The sequence below is a fragment of the Gracilinanus agilis genome, chromosome 1 (genome assembly GCF_016433145.1).
Source record: "Gracilinanus agilis isolate LMUSP501 chromosome 1, AgileGrace, whole genome shotgun sequence".
Taxonomy (NCBI): domain Eukaryota; kingdom Metazoa; phylum Chordata; class Mammalia; order Didelphimorphia; family Didelphidae; genus Gracilinanus; species Gracilinanus agilis.
The window spans coordinates 359924036-359935516 of record NC_058130.1 but is presented as its reverse complement, the minus strand read 5'-3'; the positions used below and the strand labels follow the sequence as shown (position 1 = coordinate 359935516).

The following is an 11481-nucleotide window of genomic DNA, read 5'->3' as shown; positions in this document are numbered from 1 at the left end:
ACTATAGGAGAGCAAGTATCTTAGAAGGTCTGAATTTTGGTTTTTGATAGTGTCTTACGTGGTACAGTACATATTTATCTCTAATTCTGAGTCAGCATACAAGTGGAGGGAGGGGGAAGAGACAAAATTTCAGTGTCCTACTAGTCTCAGTGTATTATTACTGGGGACTAGGGGTGGGAAGTATTGGCATGGTTCTTCCTCTGTCCATTTTCTGTACACATCCAAATATGATCTATTGGTCAGTTCAGAAAAACGCACCATGCTAGTCATCTGTCCAGCAACAACTCAAAACCCATTCCGTCATCATCTTGTTTTTGAAGTCTGGATTTAAGACAGGAGAACAAAGCTTCTACTTTTCATTCTCTTTATTGCCAACAGTTTAAAATGGTCAACATCCCCAAAAAAAGTTTGGATAATAAATACTGCACTTTAGGCTGTAATAAATAAAAAGTTTATTAACAAGGAATGCACTTCTCCAGCCACAAGTGTGGGTAATTTTTTGTCTTGAAAAATTAAAGAAAAAAAAAAATATGGCCATAGTTCACAGTTGAGCAGCCCAAAGCAGCTCCAGTTACAGCCGTTCAATAATGTGGGAGCTTTCTCCCCTCCCTCCCCTTCAGGAAGTGTATTCACAGTTCCAAGTCCACTGTCTGAAATGCTCTCTACAGAGAGAAGTTAAAAGTCAATGCATTTTTGCTGAAAAATTGTCCAAAAAACCTCTTAAACAGGTACATCAAGGAAAACCGCATTCTAGTACACTGTTTAAGGGCCTCCAAAGACAAGATTTTTTTTTTTTAAATGCCTCAGTCTGGTCCCAGCCCAGTAGGCTGCAAAGGAATTGTTTTTCGTACCACCACCTGTCCATCTTCAACATACTGATCGTTCTCCTGCCTTCCCTTTCGTTCTCACAGTGAAATAAAAAAAAAAGTCCTTTGGATTTAGACAGAAAAGTCCTTTAGTTACATCTTTGCAGCAACATGTTCAGTGCATATTCCATTCGGTTTTTTAATTCTAACGAACACCCGGTTATCAGCAAGGTCGTCAGTCTGAAGGTAGTGGATATCCTATCTTCATTGATATACGTCAGCAGATATTCTTCATTCTGACTACAGATAATAATTTTCGTGTGATCATGGTAGAAGTTCACCTGGAGAAAACAGAGAAAGAAAGGGGAAAGATGAGACCACTGTGGGATGAAGCTGAGGAGATTTCTGGAGAGGTAATGAGTAAATGTAATCATAGGCTTTGGGTGGAGGATGGATGGGATCACCATTTACCTGAAATGTGCCGTCATTAAAGAGCATCATTAAGGCCTTGTCTGATTTTAACCACTGCAGCAGGTAGAGTCTTGGTCTTCGGATATCTGTAACACTAGGTAGGTCTCCACCCTGAGAGAAAGAAGGAAGATTTAAGAAATTAGCACTTCTGTTATAAGGTCCCCAATTGGCAACATGCAGAATTCTGGCTAGTCAGAGCCACTTACATCCATGAGGTTCTCCTCCATGTAGTGAGAGAAGTATTTCAGCACCGTCACTTGGCTTATGAATTGTTGTGGAGCTTCTGTAGCTGGAAAAACAGAACACTGTCCAAGCTCTGCATAATAGTGGACCGTCCTAATAGGCAAAGGAGAGGAAAGAAGAAAAAAACAGGAGTCAGAGGTCATGTTTTCTCAAAAATGAGACTTTTAACCACAAAAGCAAAAAATGAATAAATCGAAATTATGAATCTACTGAATTCTTACTTTTTGTCAGGAAGGAGACTCATATGGGCACCATTGTTGAAGAGCACACCAACGGTATGGTCTGATAGCTGATAACCAAAGCCGTATTTATTCGAGTAATCTACCCATTTGGTCACCCACTGGAATGAAGTGACCAGTTGCTCTTTTGGGATAAAATCAGCCTCTGGCATGTTTTCTAGACACCCTCGAAGTACCCTTGCCACTGTATCTGCAACACTGCCCATGGTACTGTCTTCGAGACCTGAAAAACAAAGAGATTGGGATTTCAGAGATAACATTTTGTTATGGAATGGAAGACATGCTTTATATTAAAGGACTTTGGAGAAATTTAGATCTAAACCAAAGGACGCAAGATCTATACTTTACTTGGGGGTTGCATCTTTCATGTTCTGCTAATGTTACCAATTGAGAGGATTTAGAGTTGAAAGGGACAGTTGAGTTATCTATAGGATCACAAATTTTGACCTCAAAGAGTCTTATAACTTCTCTAGTTTGACTGATTTTACAGAGATGGAAACAGAGACTCAAAGAGGATAAATGTCTTGCCCATTGTGACAGTGACAGGAGGGATTCAGGCCCAGGTCCTGACTCCTATTCTATTGATCATCACTTTGCCTCAATTTTCAGATTTGGAAGACTAACGGACTTGGCCCCAAAGGGAATGATTTAGAAGAGTTCAGTTTCTAGCCTAATTATTCTGCCTTTTTCTACACATTCCATTGTAGGAAAAATTGTGATCGATCACAGAAACATCTGTGTTCTTATATCACTTTAGCTAACTGAGTCATTTTAGCATTTAGATTTTCCAAGATTGACAAACCATATTGTCGTTTACTTACATTCACTGCTACTGCTGCAGCTGCCAAGCGTTCCTCTGACAATCATTCGAATTGCATCACCAATTTGCTGCTTGGAATCAACTGCAGGTGCTCCAGAGTTGGCAACAGCAGTGCTGGGTGGCTGGATCTCCTGAGAAGAGAGAGTCCTGCATTAAGAATTAAGCATCTGAATACATTTTAAGGTTCAACACTAAAAGGTAAGACTTTCAAAAAAGCTTTCCTAGCAACCTACAAGGATGAAAATTGAGATGTGTAGGGGGAAGGAGCTCAATTATGAAAACCAGATCATTCGCTGACTTGACATTACAGTTGTCTTTTTAGCTTTTGGGCCATGGCACACCAAAATGGCCAGAATCAAGATTTTTAAAGTGGGGTGGAAGCAGAAGGTTCTGGAAAAAAAATTTTTGATGGGTATATTGCATGCTTAGGCTATGATAAATACAGATTGAGTTAATGTGTGGGCTAAGCTTAGAGAATGATCAGCTACAATCAAAGCAGGCAAATGTTTTTCTTTCCCTACATACCTCATCCACTCTATTTTTGATGGGTTGTTGGGTTATTGACGTTTTCTTCAGATCATGTCGGAGCTTGTAAATTTCTTCATCTTCTTTAGTTAGTCTATCTGCAAATCAAGGGGAAAAAATGATGAGCATGGCTGCAATTCAATCCAATTTAAAAAAGAAACATCTACTTTCTTTGTTTTGCCTGATTTTATTTATAAGCAACCATAACAGAAACAGCATTATGCAAAATGTCATTGGTTGCAACTAAATCAGCAGTATGTTCAACTGATTAACAAAAAGCTGTCAACCACAATAAATGGTACCTAAAGAAATTACATTATGTCTGTCTGTTATGCATTGATAGCATGCTCAGAGATCTTGAGGTTAATATTATTCTGAATTTTACAATAAAAATAAAGTTAATTATACTAAACAGAGCTTTCTAGGGCTAACCTATAGATCTTAAAAAAAATCTAAAGGCAACTTACTATGTGTATCAAAATATCTTGCTTTTTCCTTTTTGCCACCAAAAAGAGCTGCAGCTGCTTTCTTGAAGAAATTCTTGGCGGGACTTGATAAATGGAAATCTGGAACCGTATGACAGCAGCTAGAAGAAAGTCTATCTGGGGTAAAGCCCTGAAGTGACAGAAAAAAAGGACAATCAGAAAGCTGTAAGATGTCTGGAATGTTGTGCCAAGCAGGTTATGGCAGCAAATGCTAATGCACCAACCTGCAAGAAGAAGTCGTGACGTATGATGTCATCTAAACTGGGACGATCTTCAGGGTTTTTGGACAACATGCTTGCTATTAAGTGCTTTGCAGGAGCCAGCAATGAAGATGGCATTGTGTACCTGGCTTCCCTTATGCATCTATAGGTTTCTTTGAGATTCGTTGTTTCAAATGGAGGTCTTCCCAGTAACATTGTATACCTAGGAATGAAGTGAAACTTTCTTTAGGCAAGGTTACACAGTGAATCCTTTTTAAAGGTTTCTGAAACTCAAAATTTGCATTTTGAATTCAAAGTAGAGTACAGTACTTACATTACACAGCCTAAGGCCCAAATATCTGATTCACAGCCATGCCCTTGTTTATTGAGGACTTCAGGAGATAGATAGTTTGGAGTGCCACAGATTGTTCTAAAAGATGACAACAACAACAAAAAAAATTAGGAAGTTGCACTTTTTTAAATGATAGGTGAATTTTTTTTCCAAGAGTTAATAGGGATGGAAACTTAAAAAAAAAAAAAAGAAACAATTTCAAAACTAATGTTTATAATATGGACCCTACAGATGATTTTTGGAAAACAGAAGCAAATAGAATACAGGAGAAGGGGGTTGATTTGCTTCAAAATTTACAAGATATTATTTTGTTGTCATGTCTGATAGTCTAACAGACTAAGGTCACTGTTCTCCCTCTAGGAAAACAAGATCTTTACTTTTAATATCACGCACAAATTTAGCTTATTTCTTTGTCTTCTCTAGGTTATCAATTTATCAGAAGTCTTAAGATTATGTGCTCCAGGTATTAAACAACCTTTATCAGCAATCTGACTTGAAATATAGCATGGCTAGATTTTCTTATTCTCTCCTACCCATACATTCTGGCAGGGTACATCTTTTGGACTCTTACCTCCTTCTGTGTTCCAATGGCTCCAACCTTGCTGCCAAGCCAAAGTCCCCCACTTTTAGTTCCATGGCTTCATTAATAAAGAAATTACCTAGAAATAAGCATAGACAAGAACATGATTCCTCCTGGATGGTGTACAAGAGTCAAATACAGTTGCTGTGGAATAGGAGGGTCAAAGCCTCTCTTAAAAAGGGTTTATTGCAAGATGAATATGGGGAGGGAGGAATGAATGCAGTCATTCAATAGATCAGATAAAGATGTATAAAGCATATTTTTTTAAAAAGGCATAAAGCTCCCCCCTTGCCAAAAGGACAGTGTTTCAGGTATTGGCTTACCTAATTTAAGATCTCTGTGCAAGATTTCTTGTTCGTGAAGGTATTTGAGTCCTGACACAATCTGCCTGAGGTAGTAGCGGACTTCCGGCTCTGTCAATACCTTTCTGGCTTTCAAGATATGAGCCATAGACTGAGGAGGAGAGGAAAAAAAAAAGTTGCAAAAATCTTCCATTTGACTTTTACTTTTCATAGAAAGTGGGTTTCATTCTAAATGCCTAACATCATTTAAAGGTCCAAACAAAGAAAATTAGAAAATTCCCTCAGTTTCGGGGCAAATGAATTTAATAGTTGTCAGGGTTAATCCTTACCCTTCTACTGCAGTACTCCAGGAGAATGTAAATGTTTTCTTTGTCTTCAAAGTAGTGGTAAAACTGTACCACATGTCTGTGATGAAGAATTCGGTGAAGCTCAATTTCTTTGTCAATCTAAAAGAAAAAAAAAATGTGGTCCCTGAGCTTCACATCACCTCTGAGGAGACAGTGCTTACACATGCAGAAGACATTTTCCTAAGAGGGAAGGGCCATCCTGCCACACAAAGAAAATATTTTAAACAACAGTCATACACACCTTTTCTCTTTGATGAGGCTTAGCTACACGGCTGTGAGGAATGATTTTTGCAGCATAGACTTTATTATTGGTCAAATCTGTCATCTCATAACACTTTGCAAAGCCGCCCTAAAATGAGACAAAGATAGGAAATGAAGCTAACATGCCAAAAGAAGAAAAAGAAAGGGGGGGGGGGGGAAGAGGAGAATAAAAGTGAACCCCTTTGTGTTCGGAGAGGGGTCTTTTTTTAAAGCACCTTGGAAAGGGTCATACAGTTTCATCTCAATAACAAAGAGGGTTTATAATGTTTTGGGGGTAGGATAAAGGGGAACGAAGTCTAAGAATGCAATACTCTTGAGTTTTCAGGTAGACGAATTAGATAGAGGGGCCAAAAGCACTTCCATTTCTCCACAATCCCCTGGTCTGACAAAGACAGTAAGCTTCTACTTTTACATTTCTAGCCTAAAAGGCTTTGGAAATGCCTGCCTGTGGAGCCCCGGGTAAGAAAAGGGACATGCCTCGATCGCCGTCTACACACAAAGCCGGCTCTAGAAGCAGTGCCAGGTGAAAGGGCCAAGGGACCAGGGCAGGAAGCAGCAGCTGCTCCTGCAGCTGCCCCGGGGCAGGGACTGGTTAGGAAAAGGGGAGCTGGGGGTGCAGGAAGGATGGTGGAGAGGTGCTGCTCGAAACAGCCAGGTCGGCTGGTGCTATTGGGGGAGGAAGCGAGTAGAAAAAGCTTCCCCGGCCCTCAACTCCATCTGGGTCATGGAGGGGGGGGTCCGCGTGGACCCTCACCTCTCCCCCAACCCCGCAGAGTCCAATCTACCCCCCATTCTCTCATCTTCTGTCCAGCTTCGTGCGACTTGGGTACCACTCACCTTCCCTAGCACCTTGCCCCGGCAGTAGCGCTTTCCCGTAGTGGGGTCGGTAATAATCCTCGAGACCTCGGCCCCAGAATGCGAGTGATGGTGGTGATGGTGCGCAGACAGCTGGGGCTGGGGTTGCTGTTGCTGCTGTTGCGCCGCCGCCGGCGGCGGCTGCTGCTGTTGCGACGGCGGCGGCAGCGGCTCCTCGGGCAGCTGCTGCTGCTGCTTCTTCTTCCTTGACTCCCCACCACAGGCTCTGCCCAGCGCCTGCTCACACATCTTGGTTGTGCCGGCTGGCTGGTAGGTGATCGTCCTCAGTAATTCCATCGCGTCCTCCTCTGCCTTGGCCTTAGCCTCAGCCTTCTCCTCGTTGCCGGGGCGCTGCTCCCACCACAGAGGCTCTGAGCTGGTGCCGCGATCCCGGTTGCCGGAGCCCGTCTCCCCTGCTAGCACTGCCTCCCAGCCCCTACCCAGTGCGCGCGTTCGACTTGTGCGAGTGGAACGGTCAGGCGCCGTGGTTTTATAGGCAGGGGCGGTTCGAAAAGGGGTGGGCGCTTGAAAAGGGGCAAGACGTCACAAAGAACGCCCCGCCCACCCTCGCCATTCTAAGAGAGCCACTCGCCTTTGGAGGTGCGCAGGGGGTGCGTTTTGTAGCCACCCCAAATGCTTGCGGCCGAAGCTGTAGTCCCTTGCCGATCTGTAGCAGTCCGTGGTCCCCAGCTAGAAGAGGGAGAGAAGGGAGGGGGCTGCAGGCTACCAGCGGGGTTACGCAAAAAGGTCCCCGGTTGGGAAGCTAGATGGTCACCACAGAAGATCACCCAGAGGGACGTAAATGCAAATCGAAGTGGCAGCTCTACCCGCCAACCCCCGCCCCACCCCCCTCACACTCCGCCCAGCCACCCATGGACAATGTTCTCTCTCTCTCTCAATTTCTACCTCTTCCAAGATGAGGATTACAAAGTGGAGGAGAGCCAGGGATCTGAACCTCGTCTTTCTCATGCAAACTCGCAATGCTGCTGCCTGGTAAAACGAAAACCAGGTCTAAACCAAGGGATTGATTTTGTCCGGGAATCCTTATCTCTCTCATATACTCATCCCCTCTTTCTTCCCTCCCAAGCCTAGATCCCATTTCTCATTAATCCCTTTCTAGGGTGTCCTTCAGAAAGATGAGATCCGGGATGCCCTCGAATAGATAGTTACAGACACCCACCCAGGGCAAATAAAAAGTGTTGACTTTGGGAAGCTGGAGAAAGAGGATTTCGATTTCTTTTTTCTCCCCTTCCCCCCCTCCCATGGACTTTAATTTCCCTCGGTTTAAAAGATAATGGTAACTTGCGGAAGCGAAGTCTTCTTGGTGATGTTAGATGTATCTTGACTGATCTGAAGAACTTGGTGGACTTTTGGAGGGGAGAATGGGTTCCTCTATGTACAGAAGAAAAGATGAAATAAAATGATTTTATCCTAAACTCATTTCCATTGGTTTTCTGCGAAGACGGAACTGGAGACTTCCCTGGTCTAATCTCTCTCCCCTACTCTGCCTATGTCTCTTCATCGTTCTAAAGTTCCCGAGCATTCAGAGGCAACCGGTGGGGGCGGGGCGCTGGGTAGGGGGAGAGCGTGCGTGGTCTTTGCTGACCTCGAACTCTTTGTCCTTTTCGTCATATTATTCAATTAGGCCCTTTTAGTCACTGGAGCCTAGCCAGAGGGCCAGGGGCCGGAATACGGCTATGGGAGGGGAGGTTAGGGGAGGGGCAGGATGGGGGAAGGGCAGGTAAACCTGCCAAGAGGTTTGGAGATGGTAAGAGGGAGGAAGAGGAGAAGTGTCTCAGACACCTTTGCCTAGTAGAATAGTTTGAAGACAAGAGCGCCATCTCCTGGAATATTACAAAAGCCCGACCAGCTGTCTTGAAAAGTTGTGACAAACCTACACGTTAGGGAATTAACTCACTGTTAAATTACTTAAGAGGTTGATGTCAAGTCACTCCACCTTTTGTCTCTTTCTTTTCCCTCTTCCTTTTATTACTTCATTTCTTATTTCCTTCTCTCTCCCTCCTTCCCATTAACTATTTTTATTGTTGTAATTCAAGCATATTTTTAAAATGTGTTTATCAACTAACTTTTCCCTGTCCTTTCCTTAAAGAGAGAAGAAATTATTTGTGTATAGACTTTTTATTGGTGTCTAGAATTCTTGCCTTTAATGGGCTTTAAGGGGAGAAGGAAGAGGAGGCACATTAGGTGAGTTTAATAGTCAGCATGGTGGGGGAGATGAAAACAATAAACATTGATCCTGATATTAGATATTGGCTTTGAAAATCATTCAGCCCACTCATATAGAGAGCAGCTTTCATATCTACTTGATGTCAAGTCAAAGTTTGGCTATTTATCAAACTTTTCTATCTGCCTCTAACCAGAGGTTCTTAACCTGTGGCCCAGTGAACTTTTACTTTCTTTTTTTTTTTTTAAGATATTTGGTTAACTATAATTCAATAGAATTGGTTTCTTCTTTCAACCTTCATATTTTATTTTAAACATTTTAAAATGTTCAAAAAAAGAGATCCATAGGCTTAACCAGACTGCACAGATCCACAATACACAAAAATGTATGAACCCATGCAGTTTAAAGTCTAAGCATATTAACAAGCTCCTCTATTTTCCCTTTGGAAGTCACAACATGGTGAATAGTTGTGGTTCTAGAGCCCTCAGAATCACAGATCAATATTAGCCAGAAAGAAACTCAGAAACTGACCCCAGGCATGGAATATGATAGCAATAAAACAAAGATGTTTTTTTCCCCCTTCAATTCCTGCAGAATACAGAAATGAGGGTTCCCTGTCTGACCTCAAAAGGGAAAGGGAAAGTTTGTTCCTTCATCCATTTTCCTTCCTTTCCTTATAGCACTGTCTCTGACAAGCCTGAACATGCCTCTGTGAAGTAAAATTTTTTTTCCCTCCTATTTTCTGGACCTTGGACTTGAGTTTAGGAAGGAGATGAATTCTTTAGTTTTCCTCTTTCCAAGTAAACTTGGAAGGAGGGGAACTTCCCTTCCCAGGTATATATTAGGTAATCTCCAAATTGTAAACAGTTTCCCATTTTGAATAGTACTACTTTCATTTAATAACTTACCATTTCACAATCCATAGTAGTATAATGTATTTCAATACTTTTAAAGAGCATTAGTTGATTAAAAAAAAGCTCACTTATGACATATTTTTATGTATTATTATTAAGGATTATGTAAGGCATGAATTACCATGAAATTTGACACTTATTTGTTATTACAAAATATCTATAAATATACATTCCCTGTTCTATTTAGGTTTTTATTCAGAGATATCCATTTAATATCATATGTGAAATTCAATGCCTAAAGTCTCAAACTTACAAATGTTTTTTAAAAGTATTAAAATCTACTTTGTTCACTTTTTTTAACCAGGTTAATTACTTAAAACATTTTCCAGCTTTGTGGTGCCATCATGTGGACAAAGAAAAAAATGCAGCACAGAAAATAATATAAAAGTTAAATCATTTATTCATATATAGAGAGGGGGGTGAGGGGGGAGGGAATAAACCTCATTCCATCCTCACAATAACCTTGCAAAATGAGCACTGTTATTATTCCCATTTTACAGTTGAGGAAACAGAGGCAAACATAAGTTCAGTAATTTGCTCAGTCACATAGCTAATAAATACCTGAGGCCGAATTTGAATTCATGTCTTCCTCACCCCAGGCCCAACTCTCTATCCACTGAGCTACCTAGCTGCCTAGATTTTGGTGCTAAAAGGAATTTTAGGGATTATTTAGTCCAATCCCTTCATTTTTACATGTAAGGGCATTGAGACACAGTAACTGGATGAGGCCAAGATAAAAAGTAGCAGAACTGGCCTCCAAACTCAGATTTTTATTGCCAAAGAATACAGAGGAAGAATGACAGAGGAAAACAACCAAGAGAGTGTAGTGCCTTGTAAGATGGTAAAAGGAAAGGGTAAATGACCTTTTCAAAAGCTTCAGAGATGTCCATAAAGAGAATAATTGAGATGAAGCCACTGATTTGAACATAAGGAGGTCACTGGTAAAAACAAGCAAAAAAAAAAATAGTGGAGAGGTCAGGAGCTGGATTTTAAGAAGCTGAGGGGTAGGTGGAGAGTGGGACAATAGAGGTGAAGGGGATAGTCTACTTTAAAAAAACAAAAACACTTATATTTTGTCTTAGAATTGATATTAAGTATTGGTAGCTCAAGACAAGTGGGTGGTACAGCAGATACAGTGACAGGACTGGAAGATAAGAGTTTAAATCCAAACTCAGAAACTCAATAGCTGTGTGATTTTAGACAAATCCCTTAACTTCTATCTATATCACTTTCCCCAGCTGTAAAATGGGGATATTTACCTCACTGGAATGTTGTTGGAATCAAATGAGATTATATTTGTAACGTGCCTTGCACATAGCAGGTGTTTAATAAATACTTGGTTCCTTCCCATCGTGTGTGTGTGTGTGTGTGTGTGTGTGTGTGTGTGTGTGTGTGTGTGTGTGTGTAAAGGTCAAGGGGAAGCTATTTGGTAAGATCAGTGATTAAGTAAGTTTCCATCTTAGGCTATTTGCATCCTTGGCAAAATGTCTTCTTTTATTCTTTTTGTTGTTATTCAGTTGTGTCTGACTCTTTGTCACCCTTTTTGGAGTTTTCTTGGCCAAAGATCCTGAAGTGATTGACTATTTCCTCATCCAGCTCACTTTACTGATGAGAAACTGGGGCAAATAGGATTAAGTGACTTGCCAAGGGTCACATAGCTAGGTAAGTGAGGCCAGATTTGAAATCAGAAAACAGTCTTTTTTTGCTATAGGTGTGACGCTCTCTCCACTGAGTCCCTTAGCTGTCACCTCTCCTTATTAGGTGACAATAAATTTGAATGTTCAAAACTATACCTAGATATTCATAGAATACTAATGATATCCAAATCCAAACTCAGAAAGGAGAAAACTGAGACTTTTTCATGGAATTATGGAAGTGGATATGACCTTTGATGTC

At 41.3% G+C, this 11481-nt stretch overlaps 1 protein-coding gene across 2 annotated transcripts; it reads right to left on the bottom strand.

Annotated features, from left to right (window-relative positions):
- Positions 1-347: 347 nt before the first annotated feature.
- Positions 348-6927, bottom strand: PLK2 (polo like kinase 2). 2 transcript variants are annotated; one of them, XM_044657726.1, is made up of 15 exons: positions 6619-6927; positions 6469-6534; positions 5612-5719; positions 5353-5469; positions 5045-5174; positions 4713-4800; positions 4124-4219; positions 3814-4012; positions 3572-3719; positions 3105-3202; positions 2581-2710; positions 1742-1982; positions 1484-1613; positions 1278-1388; positions 348-1147 (listed from the first exon to the last, which is right to left on the bottom strand). In XM_044657726.1, the coding sequence occupies exons 1-15, from the start codon at positions 6781-6783 to the stop codon at positions 956-958; spliced, it is 2019 nt and encodes a 672-aa protein (XP_044513661.1). In that variant the 5' UTR covers positions 6784-6927; the 3' UTR covers positions 348-955. The 2 variants fall into 2 exon arrangements, with proteins under 2 accessions (XP_044513661.1, XP_044513660.1); XM_044657725.1 differs by having other exon boundaries at positions 6469-6927.
- Positions 6928-11481: the final 4554 nt, after the last annotated feature.